At 33.0% G+C, this 23150-nt stretch overlaps 1 protein-coding gene across 1 annotated transcript; it reads right to left on the bottom strand.

The window, feature by feature from the left end:
- Nucleotides 1–246: 246 nt before the first annotated feature.
- LOC139486050 (putative ankyrin repeat protein RBE_0220) lies at nt 247–22182 on the bottom strand. The gene is made up of 3 exons (XM_071270741.1): nt 21838–22182; nt 20928–21002; nt 247–2850 (listed from the first exon to the last, which is right to left on the bottom strand). Exon 3 carries the CDS (start codon nt 2804–2806, stop codon nt 380–382), a length of 2427 nt encoding a protein of 808 aa, XP_071126842.1. The 5' UTR covers nt 2807–2850; nt 20928–21002; nt 21838–22182; the 3' UTR covers nt 247–379.
- Between the last annotated feature and the right edge of the window lie 968 nt (nt 22183–23150).

Here is a 23150-nt window from a genome sequence, read left to right as displayed (position 1 = left end):
CGTTTTATGCTGAGTTAGATCTATATGTATACAGGGAAAATAACCTATGTGAAATGCTTTTCTACATAACAGCAAGCATGATTGTTTGTTATCTTAAGTATTGAAATCAATATAGCATATTTCAGCAGCAATATTGTTTAATTACCATGGTAACTTAAAGATCCTGTTTAACATATTGTTTTGAACATATAATTAACCTGTTCTGTATGCTATACAAAATGATATATTTAGACATCTTTCCTTTTGAAAACATGTAGATGTTATAAACAAATATGACCAAGGGATACAAATAGCTGTTACACTATTTTTTCTTTTCTCTTTTAAATTGCAAAACTGCTGCAATTTATGATGTTTTAAAAAAATCATTCACTTAAAAGTATTAATCGGAAATAATATTGCCTTGTACCTTTTTGTTATTTGTATCTACATCATGATCGGTTAAAAATTTTGCTATGTCATCGTGACCTTGTTTTACTGCTATATTTTTTGCAGTTTCTCTCAATTGTTTGAAGTTAGATGGACTGGCCTCATGACGGGCATATAATAATTTTACCATTTTTAAATCGCCTCGCTTACAAGCTACGTGTAACGGCAATTTTTTGTGTCTATCGCAAATATTGATCATATCAGCTTCCTTTTTCAGCAGGAGCTCCACAATTGTAAGATTTCCCTTTTCGCAGGCAACGTATAACGGAGATTTTTTGTCTTCATTGCAATTGTTAATTTTAGCGCCATTGTCTATTAATATTTTCACTATTTCTGTTCGTTTTTCGGCGCAAGCTATGTAAATTGGGGCGTTCATGTGCCAGTCTAATTTGTCAATAATGTCCTTCTTCTGGTTCTTTCCCTTTTCTATCAAAAGCTCAACTATGTTCTTTTGTCCTTTTTCACATGCAATAAACAAAGCAGTTCGTCCATTATTATCAGAATGTAAAATATCCGATCTTTTATCAATGAGAAGCGTTGTCGTGTTTATATGCCCATTCATGCAGGCAGCCAGGAGAGGGGTGAATCCTTTTTTGTCTGTATCCTGGACACGTTCTTCTTTGTCAAATTGCAACAGAAATTCGACCACTTCTTTTTCCCCGTGTAAAGAAGCTATAATAATCGGCGTTTGGCCAAAATTATCAGATTGGTGAATTTCTTCCTTATTAATTTTTAAAAGATATTCAACAATTTCTTTTTTTCCTGATATACAAGCCATATGAAGAGACGAACATCCATTCAAATCAAGTGCAGAAATGTCAGCTCCTTCCTCAATTAAATATTTTACTATATCTGTGTGTCCTCCTTCACACGCCATATGTAAGGAAGTTTTTTTGTTATTGTCGGTAAATGTGATATTCGCTCCGTGTGGTTTATTGTCTACCAACTTTTTAACGATTTCAAGATAACCTTGCTCCGACGCAACAAATAATGCCGTTCTTCCGTAGTGGTCGATAACATTCACGTCACATCCCATTTCGAGTAAGAGACCAACCATGTGTTCATAGCCTTGCGAGGCACAATCGATCAAAGGAACTTTTAAATCGAAGTCAATTGTATTCTGGCGAGGAAGTGATTTTTTGTCGGTTTTATCACTTTTAATATTATCAAGTAGTTCTTTAAATTTTAAGTTCCTTGTTTTGCAGTACTTGATAAAAGTTTTTCTGTACGATTCGCATTTCAATTGAATGTTTTGAAACGTGCTATAGCTACTTCCGTTTTCCAAGTCTCTAAATAGTCGATCAAAATATAGTTTTTGGTATTTAATATTGAATGTTATTAACCCAGCATTTTTTTCACAAACACTATACCGTTTGGCTATAAAGGAACTTGGTGCATGATTGATAAAGCATCTTTCATATGACTCTCCACATATAACTGAAGCAATTTTAAAAATTTCATCATGTATATGATGATAAGTGTCCCCAGACTTACTAAGCCATTCCGGTTGTTCTTTTTCAAACTGTTTGTGAATGAGCATCCGGTCGGTATCGTTTGTAAGGTCTAAATTGAATTCTAAAAACATTTCACTTACTGCGTCCGTTATACGTATATCTTCTGTCTCACTGTCTTGGTTCAGCCATTGTGTTTTGAATTCATTATTGAATAGCGTACATAAGGCTATTGCACAAAACTGATGACTTTTTTTCGTTTGAACATTTGTCAAGTCCTCTTTGATAGTTTTGAGTGGGTCAGAAAACAGTCGTTGAATTTCTTTTATAGGTTTTCCTTTTGACAACTTGCAAAGAAGTGGGAAATCGAATTCATTTTCTAACTTAAAATCTTTTACAGTTGCCGTTGGAACGTATTTTCTAATCATTTCTTCTCTCTCCTCCGTGTCCAAAGGAATTTCTGATAGCTTATATAGTTTACAGGAAAAAGTATCCAAATGCCTCTTCAATGGTTCAAAGATGTGGCTCTCGTAAACACTTATGTTACAAGAAATCATTATTTTTGTTGTTTTTACTTTTTTGATACCGTTTTCAAAACAATCCTTTTTTTTATTGATTATTTTCAAAATTTTTTCGATATCAAACTTCCATACATCTATGATTTGATTATTTACTTTGTCTTTTCCACAAAAGTCGTCTAATATAAAAATTTGATTCCGCTTCTCGTTATACCATTGTATAACATTACTTGGTGCTACTACATCAGGAATGATATCAAAATCTTCATCATCGTTTTCCTTAACAAGCCTCAATGCAATGTGACGAAGTATTGATGACTTTCCACTTCCAGGACGACCAACAAGAAAAACACAGTTAGTTTCCTCTAAACCACTATATATATCCTTTGAGGCTTTTGTCTCAGTAATCATATTGTCATTCTGATTCCACTCGTGTATCAGATTGTCATGAAATTCTGAAATGATAAAAAAAAAATGTAAAGGTGTTTATCATGTTTATTTCTTATTTAAAACATTTGCAATGTAAGTAACGTCAGAATTATTTCCTACATTATGATGAGTTTATTCTTAACATATTTATTTTAAAAAGTAACAAAATGGATTGGACAAAGTTTTAATACATTAGTGACGTCCTCTTCCTATGTAATATTACAGACTTTTAGGTTTTTGACGTACTTACGGACGTAATATACCTTAATATTTGAATGTTTTTTTTATTGTTATCTCCCTTGTAAATTAAACCAAATTCGTGCTTTTTTGGTGTACGTTATACACCTAAACTTGGTCGTTGTAAAATTGTGTTTGTCTCCCATACTCCATTTATTTCAAATATATTTAAAATAGCGCATTCCATGAGCGAGAGTATACACAAGTCTTATATCGAACATACAAAAATGCAAACTTTGTTCGCAGGGGACACAGATGTATTTTGAATGATATACAGTTAACCATTTTTCCTATTTTCGAAGAAAAAAGAGCTTTTCAACTAATTTGTAAATACGGCGTTCAGTGTTCAAAGACTATACGGCAACATGAGTTTGTGAACTTATTTCTTAAGTTAAACCGATTTACTCCTCTGTTCTTCCAATGGAACTACATTGCAGTTTATCCTACTTGACCCGAATGTATGAGGTAAAGTCGGTAGTTAAATTCCTTCCAGTCAGTTTGATAGAATGCCAACCATGCAGATCTTTTTGGTATTTGGTATATACTCGACGTCACGTAAAATTGGTACCGTAATTTTCGTCTAATTTTTTTAAAATTTCAGCTCCATTAGCCGGAGAACAATTCTATCAAAATATCCACAACTGTCCTACTTTTTTTTGTGTTCCACTGTATAATAATGACCTTCACATTTTTCAACATTATTTACATTGTAAAACGCCATCTTGGTTTCTATGAGGATCCCTCATTTACATAACATTCGTTACTCTCCAGTAATATCATTGTCATTGTTGAATACAATTTCCCGCGCTTTTTGCATTTAAAGAATAAAAATGATAAAAAGCTCCGAGAGACCCGAGAAAATAGACAGCACGTGGAACTCCACAGCAACACTTCCGGTAATAACAATGCCGGATTCCACCATACAAAATTATCTTGGATTATGTGAAGGTCAGGATTAAATGTTATATCAGTATTTAGTACAAATATAATCTTAAATCAATCCGAATTCTATCTTATTTTTGATAAAAAAAAATTTAGTCATTTTTTGTGTGCTGTTTTAGAAATTCAAATGTGACGTCATTTTTGTCCTTTTTTACAATTTCAAATATGACGTCACTTTTTGCGTTGAGGCCTTGACTAGCTCGGGTTTGTCTATTTTTTGTGTTGGATTATGTTGATTTATGTAATGCATCCGGTTTGTTTTGTTTTTTTCCTGTAATTAGTTAATGCTTCAGTTTTATCATGCATATATGTATATCTTTTATATAGTCATTTTATAAAATCTACTGTTTGCAAAAGTATAAATAATTCTAAATAATAAGGATGTTCGTATCCCAACATTTTAATGTTATATTAAGCATTGCCATTAAAGCGGGAGGTTTGGTAAGCCACAAAACCAGGTTCAACCCACCCTTTTTTTCTTTAAGGATATCTTGTATTAAGTAGGGAATATAGCCATTGTTATATTATTGTTCGTTTCTGTGTGTGTTACATTTTAACGTTTTGTTTCTGTTGTGTCGTTTGTTTCCTCTTATATTTGAGTGTAAATTTACATTACTATAAGACGTGGGACTGTACTTTTCTATCCCGAATTCATGCATTTAGTTTTGATGTTATATTTTTTATTCTCATCGGATTTTGTCTAATGCTTAGTTCGTTTTAATGTCGTGTTGTTATTCTCCTCTTACATTTAATGCGTTTCCCTCAGTTTTAGTTTGTAACCCGGATTTTTTTTCTATCGATTTATGAATTTCGAACAGCGGTATACTACTGTTGCCTTTATTTATACAGTGCAAAAACAATAGAAGATAGGACAGTATTTGATTTATGGAATGATATTTAATTCCGCTAATTGAAAAACATTATTTTGAATGATGCGGTTGTAAGTTTGAAAATGTTCAACCAAAAACATGGTACATGTACCAATTTTACGTGACGGCGACTAAAGTGAGGTCGAAAAATTCCCTCAGTCCCGGAAAGACAGATATAAGGGAATAAAAAATAATGGCCATCAAATACCAAAAACGGTTGTGTTAAAGTCTTCTCTGTAAATTTATCATTTTCAATAAAAAAAATCACATTATGCTTTCGTTCAGCTGAAAAAAAATGTCCTGTTTTGATAGGGGAGCATCTCTTTTATTTTAAGGGGAGGGGTGCAGGGATAAATTTGTTTTATTTCTTACTTTTTTTATAAACGATCGAGGTTATTTTATCCTAGCTTGCCAACATGATTATTTTGTATATTCCGAATCATCTGTTTTGCAACCAATTTTTTAATTCTGCTTTTTAATTTTGTAAATTCTCCTCCAAATTTTTTTTACCATAAATATTTCAAATTTGAGCTAGACCCCTCACAAATATATATGATTGTATAAAGAATACCATATGTTCCACGCATAAACGTGTTTAATTTGTCATTTATGCATCGATCATTTAATTATGGGGGATGGGAAATATTGGCTCATGGATTTTGATGCGGAAATATTTTGAAAATTATTTAAGGGGTAACTTTTTATTAACTCGTGGTGCTGGCCAAATGTGAAATCAATTTCAGTAAGTGAAAATCAAGACCAGAAATATAATCCTTTTAAATTTACAGAGCCTCGCCCCCCAATCCCTAATATCGAATGGTCCGTGCCTGATACATGAATGTTCTTTCAGAATTTAAACAATATTATAACTATCCGACCGAAATGTTAAATGCTAAAACCGGCGAAGGGAGACAACCACAATTTATATTATGTCTTATAAGGCCGTATAATTTTTACAGTAAACATGTTTACATTTGGTTTAATGTAATGTACACTAGTTTCACATTAAATTTGTTTACATTTATACACCTTGTTTAGCTACCTGTACATAAGATTTGTTCGTACTTGTAAATTATATGTCATTTAAATGTTCACTACGTAGAACCAAATTTTCGAACAACTTTTCAAGCAATTAGGGAACGACCATTTAACTTTAAAAAAAAAGGGGGGATAGATTTTTCCACAATTTGATGAAAAAAAAGTCATACAGATGATTAGAATGAACAAATATTCTAAATCCAAAGTTTCCCCATACATTATAGTGTTAAATATTGAATTGGTTCCATCGAAAAAAAAAAAACAGAAATAAACTTTCGCGCGAGATAAAGTTCTGACTCAGACCCGCCCTTCTTTTTTGAAGTAAACTGGTTGCTCCTTTAAGAATTTAAGAAAGTCATTTTGGATTAACTGCAGTAGTTTAAAGATGTCTCGATTACGCATCAAAAACGTAGGCTGCATCAGCGTGCTTACAGCCGAAGAAAAAAAATTGCGATGTTAAAGGTCACTATTTCTAATTGTATTTTAACGGATCTGAGATACTTCACAAACAAACAATTAACCTCACTCTTTTTCAGTAATGCATTTATGAGTGAATCGTTGTTTGAGTAAAGACCAGTGGCAAATATTTCTGTCAGTGTGTACGTCCAGTCGATTCGGAAAGACTTTTCTATTAATGATTTATGTGTTCGGCAATGATGATGGATGAGTCTTGATAAGGGGTTAATAAGGATACGCAAAGTGTTTTATAACAAATAAATCTACCGAGTTTAGAAAAATATTTCAGTAAAGAACTTTATTAATAAGTGTTATAAGTATCAATTTTATATGAAAATCGTTTCTTTTTTAAATATACATGGCAACATTAAAGTTCTGAATGCCTAGTTTTGTGTACACTTAACCTACACAAGGCCTACATCGACTAACGACTACATGTAGACAAAATATGATTAAACTACATGTAAACATTGAGTTTTATCAATGAGAACGTAAGTATGTTTAGTGTATGTGTGAGTTAAACTAACACAACACCGAGTTAATTAAGGTCAATGTGAACACGGCCTAAGTTACTTGCGTTAAGCCTCGGTCACACCTTACCGGATAGCTCGAACAGACGCCTAACGGATATTTTTTTTCAATCCGTTCATGTCCGTTAGACGTCCGTTCTTATCCGTTAGACGTCCGTCCATATCCGTTGCATGTCCGTTAAGCGTACGTTTCATCCGTCGACGTCCGTTGTGTCCGGTGGAAAATTTTGAGCATGTTCTTTGTACGGTACTCGTCCGTTTCCTTTCCGTTTTGTATCCGTTACGTGTCCGTTATACATCCGTTGGAGATGTGAAAGATAAATTCACAAACGGACTTGTACCGGACGTTAAACGGATAAAACGGATGAGAAACGGACTTCTACCGGACGTATAACGGATAAACGGATGATGAACGGATCTGAAACGGATAAATGCCAATTGAAAATTTCGTGTGAGAAATACCAATTATTGGTATGTCAGATTTCTTAAGGTTCATGAATTCATAATCAATCTTAGAGTATAGGCACGTCTTCACAATCAAGCAGTTCTTATTCAGGCCAGACACTGCCCTTTGACGGAATTTTAAAGAACAAACCAAAACCAGTTACACAGAAACATTTTGAATATATATTATTTTTGTCGCCTTTGATTTTTCCGTAAATCTTGTTCATCCGTTTTATCCGGTACGCTTCCGTTAGGTGTCCGTTTTATGCGGTACTCGACCGTTGAATGTACGTTCGACATCCGTTCTGTCCGGTACGTTTCCGTTTTCCGTACGTTGCATATCCGGTGTGTGTCCGTTATGCATCCGTTACACGTCCGTTTTATTCGTTCAGTACATCAACGGTCTCCCAACGGATAACAATTTTGTCAACGGACAAGTTTTATTTTCATCCGTTAGGCGTCCGTTTGTGCAATCCGGTAAGGTGTGACCGAGGCTTTAACGAAGTTTAGTTTGAAATTTATACTTCTCTAATAGCACAAAGTATACAAGAAATGATGAAAACATAGCAGAAATACAATACAAACAAAATCAAAATCAAAACCAATAAACAAAAAATACAATATAATATGGATTTTTATATTAAACTATATAAAAACTTGAATGGAGCGAAGAGTCTAAAATAGAAATAAGAATTTGAATAGGGTGTACTACTGTTATATACCTCTATTTGGTATTTCTGGTTACCGGAAATGTAGGACATAATTTATACTGTTTATTGTATTTTACGGAACTGTATACCTTCTTTCTGCTTGTCGGCGGCGAACAGTTAGTATCGTAGGCCATACATGTGTTTGTTAAATGGCAATAAGATAAAATTTGGATAACGAAAAGCGTGACTTCAATCCCATAGTCCCCCCAGACAACAAAAAGGATTGAGGCCCACGACACGTGGTAGTGGACAAAATGGACGGCAATGAGCCAAAATCAACTAAACAAGCAGATCCATAGGCTGGAGTCCTCACAGACAAGTTTTCCATTTGATTATATGCCGGTAATTCTGAGTGATAGTAAAGCAAGATTTTTACAGAATGAGGTTAATTCGAGGACAGAACGGAAGATTCAGTGGTGGTTTAAAAGTGGTGCATCCGCGAACGACCAATTACAGTACATTAAAAACAATTTGGAACTTAAATTACAGATACATCCTAAAATATTACTTTATGTTTGGCTAGGAACGTGTGATCTCACGACAAAAGATGGTAAATTTATTTCTTTAAAATTAAGAGATATTTCAAATGTTAATCAATTGACACAAATTTTCAAAGAAATTCATGCTTTTATATCAGATTTTCCGACGGTAAACTTGCCTTTCTGTAATTACCGTACTATTCAATTTTTCATTGGAATGCCTATAAAAATCATGCTACTCCTGGACCGTTCAAAAATGACGATCACTTGCTGATTGAACAAATTGATGCAGTAAACAGCTTTATCCTTGAAACCAACATGTTACTACGAAACTATTCACCAAAATTTAATTGTGACATCCAGAATTGTAGGAAAAGCTCGGGCAGTAACCCACGATACACATACAAATTTTATAATTTTTTATTGACGGAATCTATCCTTATCCACCTCTTGCCAGACTGTGGCTACTCAGAATTTGTGAATTGTCACAACAAGACTGCATTTAAGGTAGCACTCCACAGTTAGAAAATAAAATTAAAAATGAGCCCCAAAATGTTTTATCATCTCCTATTCCTGGACTTCTAATACATTAACCTAACTGTTTGTGTTGTACATGTGCATATGTATGTAATCAGTATCTTCCATAGATTTGATTTTCAAAAGTTAAAAGGGTGAAAATTAATTCCTTTTATGTGTATTCATGGCAACATTCTGCATTTATTTACCATAAAATATTGCAAAAAGGGGGGTGAACATGTCACATATCCCCCCAAAATTTGGATCAAACTAGAATTTCAATGTCTCTGAGTGATACCTTTTTAGAAACTGTTTTCATAAATCTTCCTAATGATCAAATAAAAAATGGGTGTCTTTCGCCTCATTTTTTCGTAAAATCCAATCACAAAGTTCGTGCGATAAAAAGTTGGAAAAAAACATTATAATAATTGCCGGACCAATGTATGGTATGGACATGCAAATACGGACTGTCATACAGAAAACAGCCTATATTACATACATTAAATAACCTTGATGTTCATATAAACCCAATACAAAGGCTATTTTAATACTCAGCTATCCAAAAATGAATTTTATTGCACACTAGCTCTCATATTTGAAAAAATCCACAGGGGCCAAAATGCGAAACTACACACCTAACTGTGGAGTGCTGGCCCAAGACCACAATTAATGACCCCACTTTTTGTTGTTCACGAATATAGTTCCCTTTGATTAAAGTGTATTTCTTCTTAAATTTTTGTCTTTCCTTTTCTCAAACATTTCTTAGCTTTTATAAGGTGGAAATGAAAGAAGAGAGGTGAAATAAATGTTTAGATGTTTTATTTTAACTGATTTTGATATGGAAAAAGTGATTAGGTCAGGTGCAAAAAGGTGATATTTACAGTTTTCGGAACATCTCTTGACTGGTCCATAGGGGTATGGTTGTGTATTGGCTAAATTTGTAAGTTGTAAACATGCAATTTTTCTGAAACTTGGACATATTTTTGGACTTGTACTGTACATTACACACACAAAAGATCTGCCAAAAAGAATAGGTCATTTTTTTTTAATGAGACAAAACGTTATAAAGAACTAATAGAGGAATTAATTGTGGTCTCGGGCCTAAGAGGCTGATTCCCAAATTCTTGAAAATAAAGAATGGACCAACTTTTTTGGCAGAAAGTCACTTCAAACGATAAATACTAGTTGTTTATTGTATTTTTAACTGATATATATCATGATTCTGGGATAATGGGCACTTTGGGGGTATTTTTGGCCATTTTGATGCACTGACCTTTGACCCCTGTTTCAGCCCTTTCTGTCAATTCTGTTGGACCCCTTTTTATTTTTAGAATATATTACTACTCTTATGTCTTTCTAAAACAATATCTTCAAAATGGATGCATTTTTTCAAAAATATAGACAAAAAACGAATGATAGCTCTGCACCTGGCTATAATGGGCAGTGTCAAATTTGGACAGGTTTATGTACACCTAATGGCAAATATGGGGTTATAAATTGTAAATTTCCAGATGCCAGAGGGTGGAGACAAATGCATGTGCACAGGCTTGCTTACATGGTGCATCATCAGAATATTTTTATTGATAAATCTTATGATGTTTCGCACCTGTGCCACAATTCCAAATGTATTACTGTCGGGCATCTGTCGTTGGAACCTAATGGTTTCAACAACAGCCGACAGTCATGCGTTTCAACCTGTTCCTGCTTGGGCCACCCAGAACCCCTCCCTCCCTGTAGAGTGGAGTTGAAAATGGATAATAATAATTTGGGTAAAATATTAATTGGGTACATTTATTTTTATAACTATCCAAGGGAAGGGCTGGCAAAAAATTGAAATGAGGGAGAAAAAGAAAAGAAATTTCAAGACTGATGTACAACAAATTCAGATTCTTTTTTTTAATATTTGTGTGGTCCTTAAAACGACCTTTTATGATTCTGTTTACTGTTGGTCTTTAGGTGGATCAGCTTGTATCTCAGTTAGCAGCAGGTCTTGGATTGAGCTTGTAGCTGTCATGGTCCTGAAACTGTAAAGCAGGCTGTGGATCTAATTGGTCTTTGCAGTAATAATCATGCTTTTTATTCATTTCCCTCCATGTTTTGTGCTCGGCTAACTTTTCTGCATTCTGCTGTAATCTTCTTTCTTGAACTGCTGGTCTCAGTTCATAATCCTGACTGTATTTGAAGTTAGTGTCCATTTTCTTCAGGTAAAGTTGACTTCTAGTTGAAAGCTCTACTCCTAGATTCTTACATTTCAGTTGGGTTGAAGTTCCTGGCATGTTGTTATTTCGATGTACTCCTGAGGCAAGTCGTCCTTCCATGTTTTTGGAGTAAATTACATTTTTTGGCATATTTACACTCATTGCTCTGTGAACTCCTTTATTTTTGTTTGTATTGTCATACAGTTTCATACTTTCAACAGCTGCTTTTGTTAGTTTCATTTTCAGGATTTCTTGTAGTAAAAATTTGTCTGTTTTATCCATTTGCAGGGCAGTGATTTGGTATGTGAACAAGTAATGGGAACGACTCCACCAGTTAAGAGCAGCATCACCTTTGCAGACAATGGAATGTTCCTGACACAGGGTGCAGTCACCATCATAGCAGCGATCGCTGAATCAGGGATCTGTATTGGCGTCCGGCTTCTGCTTCTACCACCTGTGCCTACAGTGAACCATCCAGGATTTCTTGGAGAGTTGTCTTTCTTTGACCTCTTCTTGCCTTTGCTATACGGGGTATAACCTTTAGTGAACATTTTAAAAATTTAACTGGATCCGTAATATCACAACTTAGACTGATAGCATAAACTTTGGACATCCTTATATTTATAATCAAGCACTGTATGATATCTGCTTTGATGTACATTTTTTCTTTTGATACAGTCTGTGACATGGATTTCAAGAGACCACCTTCAGAGGCAACTCTGAATTAACAGAGTTTTTCTTAACAGTATCCAACTAAGCCAATTAATGTACTATTAGGGGTCAAGATAAAGATTGTTTTATCCAAATCTATTTAAATAGGTTACTTAATCATTTATTAAGAGATTAATTGAACAAAGAAGCATATTTATTTTTTGTATTAATTTTTTAGATAATTTATTTTTCAAAATGTAGTATAATTTTTAATAACTGTTTTTTTTTTTACAGAAATCTGTTAGAAAATTAAATCCTATTTATCTATAAGGATAAACAAAACAGAAAACTTCACTAAAAAGTTTATTTTCGAGGAATATTTCAAGGATAAAGAAATTACACTAGTTTGAAATTTTCTTTACATGTAATCTGACCTGATGTTACACTTGAATATTGGTACCTCAGGTAAACAGGCCAAGTACCTGTGAAATTTGACTAATTAGTGTTTATGTTATATTTTACTTATTACAGATAAGATAAGCAATTTTTTAAGATAAGTTTTGAAAGTAAATTTTCTTTTTAAATATTTTAAATGGATTTTTTTTATATCTAGTGTTGGTATATTAACTAAATTAAAAAATAATTAAAGAAAAAAATTAATTTCAATTGAAAAAACATATTTTTTTATAAATTTCTAGATTCTAGAAATGTAACCATTTAGCTACTATAGACATTTTACTTTTTTAAGATATCATGTTTAGCAAGAAAGTTATTAAACTTTTACTTTCCCTAATAGTTTCATGTTTTTATAATTTCATGCCAGAAAATATCTAGAATTATCAACCTGAGGGTAGTGTTATTAAAACTATTAGAACTGCCATAAAACTTGTCGGATTGGTTTGATATATGGTATGCTAGTTGGATATAGAATAAACTTAATGCGTGCCATTTTTTGGGGCATTATATTGAAGAAAAAGGGTCTAATAGGCCCAAGACCACAATTAATGACCCCACTTTTCGTTGTTCTCGAATATAGTTCCCTTTAATTATAGTGTATTTCTTCTTAAATTTTTTTCTTTCCTTTTCTCAAACATTTCTTAGCTTTTATAAGGTGGAAATGAAAGAAGAGAGGTGAAATAAATGTTTAGATGTTTTATTTTAACTGATTTTGATATGGAAAGAGTGATTAGGCCAGGTGCAAAAAGGTGATATTTACAGTTTTCGGAACATCTCTTGACTGGTCCATAGGAGTATGGATGTGTATTGGCTAAATTTGTAAGTTGTAAACATGCAATTTTTCTGAAACTTTGACATTTGTTTGGACTTGTACTGTACATTACACACACAAAAGATCTGCCAAAAAGAATTGGTCATTTTTTTTAAATGAGACAAAACGTTATAAAGAACTAATAGAGGAATTAATTGTGGTCTCGGGCCTGCTACCTTAAGGTGAAATTTTTCACCTCCTGCCTCAATTTTTTTTATGTTTGCTGTGTTCAACTAGGTCTTACGATGAAAATGGTACCTTAGTTTTTAAAATTGGTTCAGTAATAAAGATTTTATACTGTTTATTGTATTTTACGGGACTGTATACCTTCTTTCTGCTTGTCGGCGGCGAACAGTTAGTATCGTCTGCCATACATGTGTTTGTTAAATGTTTGTAAAATAAAATTTGGATAACGAAAAGCGTGATTTCAATCCTATAGTCCCCCCAGACGACAAAAAGGATTGAGGCCCACGACACTACGATTGGACAGACACACACATTTCTCTGCTTTCCTAAAAAAAAAGGTCACCGTCACCAGCCAATGGAAGCTCAATGGATATAGCATATTTTTTTTCTAATTTTGAAAACAATATTTCTCTTGATTCGTTGTGAACAGGGCACTTAAAAAAGTTAATTCTATTCTCGACAGGATGGCCACAGCTGTATGCCGGATTTGGTTTGATATCAACATGGTGTTAATCTGCATTTTAAGAACTGCACATATTTCTCAAACGTGTATGAACGTTATTACGATATAATCACCCAACTAAAATAGAAAGGTGACTGTATCAATTAAGATTTCATCTTCCGTTTGAATATAGTTCCATTTCTTGACGTACATTAGTCGGGTTTTAGGCTATTCCATTCAAATGGAGTAGATGAAAAAAAAAAATTTTTCTCTAATTTTTGTGCTATTTTTACATTTCCTGACCGGTGTGAAAAAAATATTCTCCTCACTAGTGAAAAATCTTTTCTTGGCAAATGATTACTCGAAATTTGATTATGACGTCAAAATGTTTTGTTTTCTTTTGGATTTTCCTATTGTGACGCCATGAAAAAGGTGACCATGCCTGATTACGTCGCATATAAGGAACACAAGTTTCTGAAATGTTTTGAAAAAGAAGGATAGAAATCATCAGAGAAACATATTCCGACACTATAACTCGTGTCTTACGATATTTCTCCACTCTCGACAGTTTAATTTTAATTATTAAAAAAATTTTAGCTGTCTCGAATGGAGAAATATCTTAGTACACTTGTTGCAGTGTAGGTATCTATATTTCTCTGGTTATATCTAGTATATAATTGGGTACTACATAATTAATACTGATTATGCAAATCTTAATTGAATATTTGACCAACAAGTGGGGGAATTAAATCGCAGAGATAATCAGGGGCAGTCCCATTACGTGATATTTCTGGACTTTCTTGTCCTCTTCAATTGTAAACTTGTTTTAAAATGTATAGCTTCCCGACTAGAAAAACAAGATCAACCCAGTGACTAATTTTTCTACTTCCAAATGAACATGTTCTTAATTAACGGAATCTTATTCGAGTATAATCATCTCATTATTCACATACATATACCATAATTGGTATTCTAAATGTTAAGTATTTATAGAATAACTAATCGTAGAATTCAAATAAAGAAAAATATTAAACGAGTGACCGAACAACATATTAATTCACGAATGCGCGTATCAGTGTTGTTCGGTCACGAGTTGAATATTTTTCGATATTTGAATTCTTTAATTAGTTATTCTTTTTAATTGGCAAACGGCTTTTTTTTAAAGAAATTAATGTAAAACATGTAAGGAACTATATCTTTTTTCTACGCATTCACCGTTAGTTATTTAGTTTAAACATATTTATTTATAGTGGATTAGGAAACAAGTTTTGCAACTTATATTAATCCCTTTCCACTTTGCGGGTGCGAGTGCTGCCTTGTAGCGGCATTAGCTTACTCTTTTTCGGGTGTCTTTAACGTGCAAGAGATATGGCTCTCTCTTAACACGGGTCAGACAATTATCGTCCCGTCCGGCGGACTATCATCGTTTCCTCAAGACCATCATTCACCGTTATCGACGCCTTGACAACGTCTATTGTTGTATGACGTCAGAGGGTGAAATAACCACGTTTATTTCACATATGAAATTATCGGTTTTTATTTAACTGGGAAATCAATGTAATTCATTGCAACCAATGTAATAAATAGTTTTTATTACATGATATACGAGCAAGATAATAACACACACCACATTCCAACCAAAACCATTACAGAAACATGAATACCAGTACATGATTGTTAGATGTACAAAATAACAAGACACGTCGAAAGCAATTCAATTTCACACTCGTATAACAGTCTTATTCGGGAATAGGTCACGTTATGTACCTAGCAGACAGACGAAATAGATGTTTAAACACAATCAAAGACATGGTTAACATGTCATCTGTTAATTTAGATACAGACACATCGTATAGATCAACTAATTCATGATTGTGTGCTTTAAATTTTCGTAGTGTCACTTTTAATCTTTCCTCCTCATAACTCTGTAAGAGCAGTTTCTGTGTAATAGGCACCATCCTGTATATAAAGTCCGTATAGTGCAAACATGCCCGAGCATAACGTATTAATTTATATATGTAAACACCATATGACAGATTAGAAGGCATGTTACAGTTGAGTAATGAGAAATTGATACTTTGGATTTATTGTTTTTCGTTGGATACCAGTTTTCGTGGATTTCTTGGATACAGGTGAACAACGAAATCAAATGTTCACATATAAAAAAAAACAAGGGTTGTATGCAGACTTTGTCATAACCAAATATCAAATCAAATATTCACGAACATTTTAGTTATTCTCAATCCACCAAAATTGGTACCCACGAAAATAAATGAATCCACAGTAATCATGTTAATTGGAAAGTTGAAATCATTCCATTTATCAAAGATTTTAGTATGAAGAAGTCCATCTGTGTCAAAATTGAGGAAAAGATCAAGGTATAGTCTTTCCTATACAGTGGAGATCATTTCTAACCTCTCATTAGAACTGTCAGAATATTATGTCATATAACTGTTCTAACCTGTCCTAGAACTGTTCCAAGTAGAACTGTCATAATCAGTTCTAGGTAGAACTGACTAAATCAGTTCTAGGTAGAACTGTCTTAATCAGTTCTAGGTAGAACTGTCAAAATCAGTTCTAACCGTAGAACTGTCAGCAGAACTGACCAAATCAGTCAGGACTGTAGAACAGTTCTAAATGACGTCACTGCAGTGAGGGCACTTTAGAATTTAAAATAAATAAATCACTTCCAATTACTTTGCTATATAATAGCAGATTTTCTATATTTTTACTGATCAAACGTTACTTGTACAAATATCGAAGTGAATAAAAAATTATCCAACTCATCGGAGAAATATTTTATAAGATTGCATACGGAAACATTATTATTTACGTTTCTTCGTTCCCCGTCTCTTCCTAATTATAACTCTGCATTTAATTCATGGAATTTTAATCGTAATTTGCCTTGGATTTACATTCATTTAAGATTCTGTTTTGACAAATGTTCAAACGAAAATTGTACAGTGGATGAATTATGGGATATCAATGAAAAAAGTGTTGTATATAGTAAAAAAAACTATATACATTTGCACCATCTTCTCGCCAATTTAGCAGACTTATCCATAACGATTATAAATGATATCTGGGAGTCTGGAACTCAGAAAAGTATACTCGATCTGAACATGAATGAAACATTTGCCCCTGGACGTTCGGCTACAAACAAAATCATGCATTTTTCTTTGCCTTCTTCAAATTATATTGATTTAACAGTTAGTCAGTATACCATTCCAAGAAGAGAACTTCCCATACATGTACTTTTTTATTTTAAAATAAAGTATATTAATCAGTCATGTGAGTGTTGGATGATACCGTTAAATAGTTTTGTTTAAAAAAAACTATCACAAACTACTGACTTAAAAAGTCACGTTAGTGATGGTTCATTATTATGGATACAGAGAGGAAATAACGGCGCGCTTAATTTTTAGATATAGTTTATATACACCTTATCGCTATTTGTCTGCCATTACTGGATATCACACAGGTTCCCGTAAAATGTTGACGTCATAAAACAAAATATCTGACGCCACAATGAAAATGTGATTGTTGTATGCTTCAAAGTGCAAGAGGCCGGGTCAGCCAGGATTAGCGATAAGGTGTATTTGTACCAAAGTTGGTGTCATTTTTATCATACGATCCGTCCTGACATAGAAATATCATTGGTTTACAATGAGGCCATATATATTTACATGATAAAGTGTAAATACGTTCAGTTTTGGTTGATGCGGTCAAATAATTTTGTTTAAACGACTCAGTGTGATAAATCGAAACTACTGAAATTTGTTTACAATTCAATATTTTGAATAAAAAGAGGACTTGCTGGTACTCTAAAATGATGTGGAATTTTTGTGTAGCAAATGTGTTTCAATATTGCTGTCATTTGAATTATACAATCCATCGTGATATCACTATAAGTGATTTATTATGCGGCTATACATATATAAAGATTTACAGTGTAAATATGGTCAGTTTTGGTTGATGCTGTCACATATCATATGGTCAGTTTTGGTTGATGCTGTCAAATATGGTCAGTTTTTGTTGATGCGGACAAATAATTTTGTTATATTCATAAGTCAGTCTGAGATATCAAAAATACTGAAATTAGTTTACGATTCAAAATTTTTATTAAAAAGAGGACATGCTGGCACTATAAACTGATGCGAGCATAATTTTGTTTTCCAATATTGCTTTCATTTATATTAAACAATCCATCCTGATATAAAAATATAAGTGATTTACTCTGCGGCTATTAAGATTGACATCATGTACATAATAAAGTGCAAATATGGTCAGTTTTGGTTAATGCGGACAAATAATTTTGTTATACCAGTCAGTCTGAGGTATAAAAACTACTGATATTTGTTTATGATGCAATATTTTGAATAAAAAGAGGACATGCTGGCACTCTAAATTGATGCAAACGAAATTAGGTAGCATTGTGTTCCAATATTTCTATCATTTGTATTATCATAAATATACAATCCATCCTTACATAAAAATATTGCAGATTTACTATGCGACTATAAAAGAGTTACATAAAAAAAAGCAAATATGGTTAGTTTTGGTTGATGCAGTCAAATATGGTCGGTTTTGGTTGATGCTGTCAAATATGGTCAGTTTTGATTGATGCAGACAAATAATTTTGTTACATGAGTCAGTCTGAGGTATGAAAACTACTGATATTTGTTTCTGATGCAATATTTTGAATAAAAATAGGAAATGCTGGCACTCTCATTCGATTCGGAAAAATTGATTTCCAATATTGCAGTTATCTATATACTACAGTCCCTCTTGACCTAAAATAATAATTGAATTACTGTGCAGCTATATAGATTTACATAAAAAAAAAGCAAATATGGTAAGTTTTGGTTGATGCGGTCAAAAGATTTTATTACAGGACTCAGTCTGAAGTATGAAAACTACTGATATTTGTTTATGATTCAATATTTTGAATAAAAAGAGGACATGCTCATTGGCAGATCGAGGGGGGATGTCCGGGGGTTGGGGTTTTTTTTTACAATCAATGCATTTGAATGGGACCCCCTTTTTTTTAAATTGCTGGATCTGCCCCTGCATGCTGGCACTATAAATTGATGAAAACAAAATTGTATCCAATATTGCTATAACTTGTATATTACAGTCCCTCTTGACCTAAAATTAAAACTGAAGTACTGTGCAACTATATAGATTTGCAGAAAGAAAGAGCAAATAACGTCAGTTTAGATTGATGCGGTCAAAAGATTTTTGTTAAACAAGTCCGTCCGAGGTATGAAAACTACTCGTAAACAGATATTACATTTGGTTAATGAGGTCAGATAATTTTCTGACTCCAAAAATAATTAAATGTAAAACAATTCAAATAATAATGCCCCCCCCCCCCCCAAATAATACTAACGTCCTAATTTATGTACAAAAAATGAAAGAAAAACACATAATTTATGTAACACATCAACAAAAGAAAATCACTGAATTAAAAATCACTGAATTACAGGCTCCTGACTTGGAACAGGTACATACATGTACATGCAGAATATGGCGGGGTAAAACATGTTCTCTTGCCGATTATAAATCTGAAATAAAACCGGCAAAATAGCAAAACTCTATATCATATTAAGTGCTATTTTGCCGAAGCCTTTATATTTAGACAAAGAGTTCTTAAAACTTATAAATCAATTCTAGCCGTAGAATTTATAAATCAATTTTAGCCGTAGAATTTATAAATCAATTCTGGCCGTAGAATTTATAAATCAATTCTAGCCGTAGAATTTGAAATCAATTCTAACCGTAGAACTGTTCTAGAAGTAGAGATGACCAAAGATTTGGTCAGTTCTAGTTAGAACTGTCTAAAACTGTTCTAGGGTAGAACTATATAGATTTGCAGAAAGAAAGAGCAAATAACGTCAGTTTAGATTAATGCGGTCAAAAGATTTTTGTTAAACAAGTCCGTCCGAGGTATGAAAACTACTCGTAAACAGATATTACATTTGGTTAATGAGGTCAGATAATTTTCTGACTCCAAAAATAATTAAATGTAAAACAATTCAAATAATAATGCCCCCCCCCCCCCCCCACCCCAAATAATACTAACGTCCTAATTTATGTACAAAAAATGAAAGAAAACACATAATTTATGTAACACATCAACAAAAGAAAATCACTGAATTAAAAACCACTGAATTACAGGCTCCTGACTTGGAACAGGTACATACATGTACATGCAGAATATGGCGGGGTAAAACATGTTCTCTTGCCGATTATAAATCTGAAATAAAACCGGCAAAATAGCAAAACTCTATATCATATTAAGTGCTATTTTGCCGAAGCCTTTATATTTAGACAAAGAGTTCTTAAAACTTATAAATCAATTCTAGCCGTAGAATTTATAAATCAATTTTAGCCGTAGAATTTATAAATCAATTCTGGCCGTAGAATTTATAAATCAATTCTAGCCGTAGAATTTGAAATCAATTCTAACCGTAGAACTGTTCTAGAAGTAGAGATGACCAAAGATTTGGTCAGTTCTAGTTAGAACTGTCTAAAACTGTTCTAGGGTAGAACTGTCAGGATCAGTTCTAGGTAGAACTGTCCAACTCAGTTCTGGGTAGAACTGACCAAATCAGTTCTAGGTTAGAACTGTTCTAGCTAGAACTGACTAAAAGGTGTCAGGCTGACAGTTCTACGTACTGTCCTAGATCAGTTCTCCCGACAGATTCTGACAGATTTAATGGGAGGTTAGAAGTGATCTCCACTGTATCAGTTCTATCTATGAAATAGGAAAATGAACGCTCGAATTCTCCTAGTGATTTTGGTCTCTTGTGGACAGTTGTCTCATTGGCAATCATACCACATCTTCTTTTTTATACTTAGTCTTGAAACATTAATTGGAGTTTCAATATCATTTTTAAGTTTACAAAACCACAAAACCTAATTGTTGTCAATTACTTCGTAAAGTCGTTATCACAGTTTTTAGTATACCAATAGTTATAATTTGATATGCCAGACGCGCGTTTCGTCTACTTAGGACTCATCAGTGATGATAACACATTTAATCGATTAACAAACAAACTAGATTTGTAATGTGTCTATAAACATTACCTGCAATCAAGCCGTCTTATATATATCGAAATGTACACGAACATACCTCTCACGTGTTGTGGTATCTTATCATTGTGTATTTTATCCAATTCTTCTCCAAGTTCTTCTTGATAATCACTTTCTACATTTGTAATAAAACAGAAAAAGACTAAAAGTTTTGCCAACCTCAATGCATAATTTCTTTTTTTAAGGATTTTCCTTATTTAGTAATTGCGATAGTGTATGGTGAAATTTAACCACGAAATTTAAACTTATGCTAGATTTTTACTATTTACTGATAATTTTTATACATAAGAGATCCATGTTGTTCAATTGTCATGTATTATGTTTGATTCTAATTGTTTGTATTGATAATTTTCATTGGACAATGACAAATATTTTGAAAGGCTATATATATGTACCAGTCAGTAACATAGGTAAACTCAAATTGCAACAAATAAATCTACGTGTTATGAAGGCGACGCTTAAAATACAATACAGATTTCTCCTAATTCATGTATTGCAAGTATTTTCTTTCTGCGGAAGAACTACAATAAAACTTTATTCTGCTCAAAGTGAAATTATCAAAACTTAGAAATAATGTCACCTATGAATAAGGTTTTAACCTTGCACTCTAAAAGCTTTGCAATACATGTTCCTTTAAACAAGAATCGAATTTTGCCTATAACTGTTGTTAATTGAAAAATTAATATACTAGAACATGGCCTATAATGTATTGCGGCTTTGTTGAGCCAGAGAATTATGTAAGGTTTTTCATGGTTAAGAATACCAAAAAAACTAATTATAACATACGTATTGTAAACATTCCTAACTAACAGCGAACTTGACATGATATGGCAAAGAGGACACAAGTACGTGTAATGTCACTAATAAATTCAATAAGACAATTATCAATCAATAGATTCTGGTATCACGTTAATTTATCAATCTTAAACATTTTGTTAAAGTATTCATACCTTTAGTTTTGTCAATTTTAGTTGCAAGGTCCGAATGGGTTTTGTGGAGCACATTAATAAACTCTTTGTAAGTCACATGTCCACGGTTCCATACAATTTCAAACAGTGCTTTATTCCCTTTTTTCCGTCCTAGGCAGGATTGTATAGTTTTTTTTTTCAGGTTCAGTTAACGTCAATTCATCCACTATGTCCTTGCTATTTATAGTTTTAATTATATCATTGAAATTAACTTTCAATTTAATTTTGAAGATTGTTTGATCTACGAAAAATGAAATATTCTAGTTACAACCACATGTATTTCAAATAACTATTTGTATAACAAATAATGCTGAAATATCTTAAACTAAATTGTTAAGCAACAAGTTATGAAATTAAAAAAAAACTAGAGGCTCTTTAGAGCCCGCTCACCTTGGTCTATGTGCATATTAATTAAAGTACACAGATGGATTCATGACAAAATTGTGTTTTGGTGATGGTAATGTGTTAGATCGTACTTTATTGAACATTCTTGCTACTTACATTTTTCTCTATCTGTAATAAACTTGGCCCTTTAGATACAGTGGAAAATATTTTGTAAAAATTTACAAAAATTTACCAAATTAATGAAAATTGTTAAAAATTTACTATAAAGGGCAATAACTCCTTAAGGTGTCAACTGTCCAATTTGGTCAAGTTGACTCATTTTTAGATCTTACTTTGCTGAACATTATTGCTGTTTACAGTTTATCTCTAAATATAATAGTATATGAAATGATAACCAAAAAACGGCAAAATTTCTTTAATAATTACCAATCGGGGGGCAGCAGCCCAACAACCATTTGTCCAATTCATCTAACAATATCAGAGCAGATATATATTGACTTTATAAACAATTTAACCTCTTGTCAATTTTGCTTTAAATGCTTTGGTTTCAGAGTTATAAGCCAAAATCTACATATTACCCCGGTGTTCTATTTTTAGCCATGGCAGCCATCTTCATTGGCTGGCTGGGTCACCGCGCACACTTTTTTTAAACTAAAAAACCTAATAATGATTGTGGCGGAGTATGGTTAAATTTAACCCAGTAGTTTCAGAGGAGAAGATTTTTGTAAAAGAAAACAAAAATTTACGAAAAATTGGTAAAAAGTGACTATAAAGGGCAATAACTCATTCATCCCCAGTCCCACTAGACCACGATCGCACCACGCTCATCGCGATCTAAATTGAATTCAGATCGTGGTAAGGTCGCGGTATGAGCGGCATGAAAATGTAAATTTTCGTTGTTTTCACGATGCTACTACGTCCTCATTACGCTTCTACAACGATCCCGCTAC

The sequence above is a fragment of the Mytilus edulis genome, chromosome 8 (genome assembly GCF_963676685.1).
Source record: "Mytilus edulis chromosome 8, xbMytEdul2.2, whole genome shotgun sequence".
NCBI lineage: Eukaryota > Metazoa > Mollusca > Bivalvia > Mytilida > Mytilidae > Mytilus > Mytilus edulis.
Note: the sequence above shows the minus strand (reverse complement) of the source record. Positions and strands in the feature narration are given on the sequence as shown.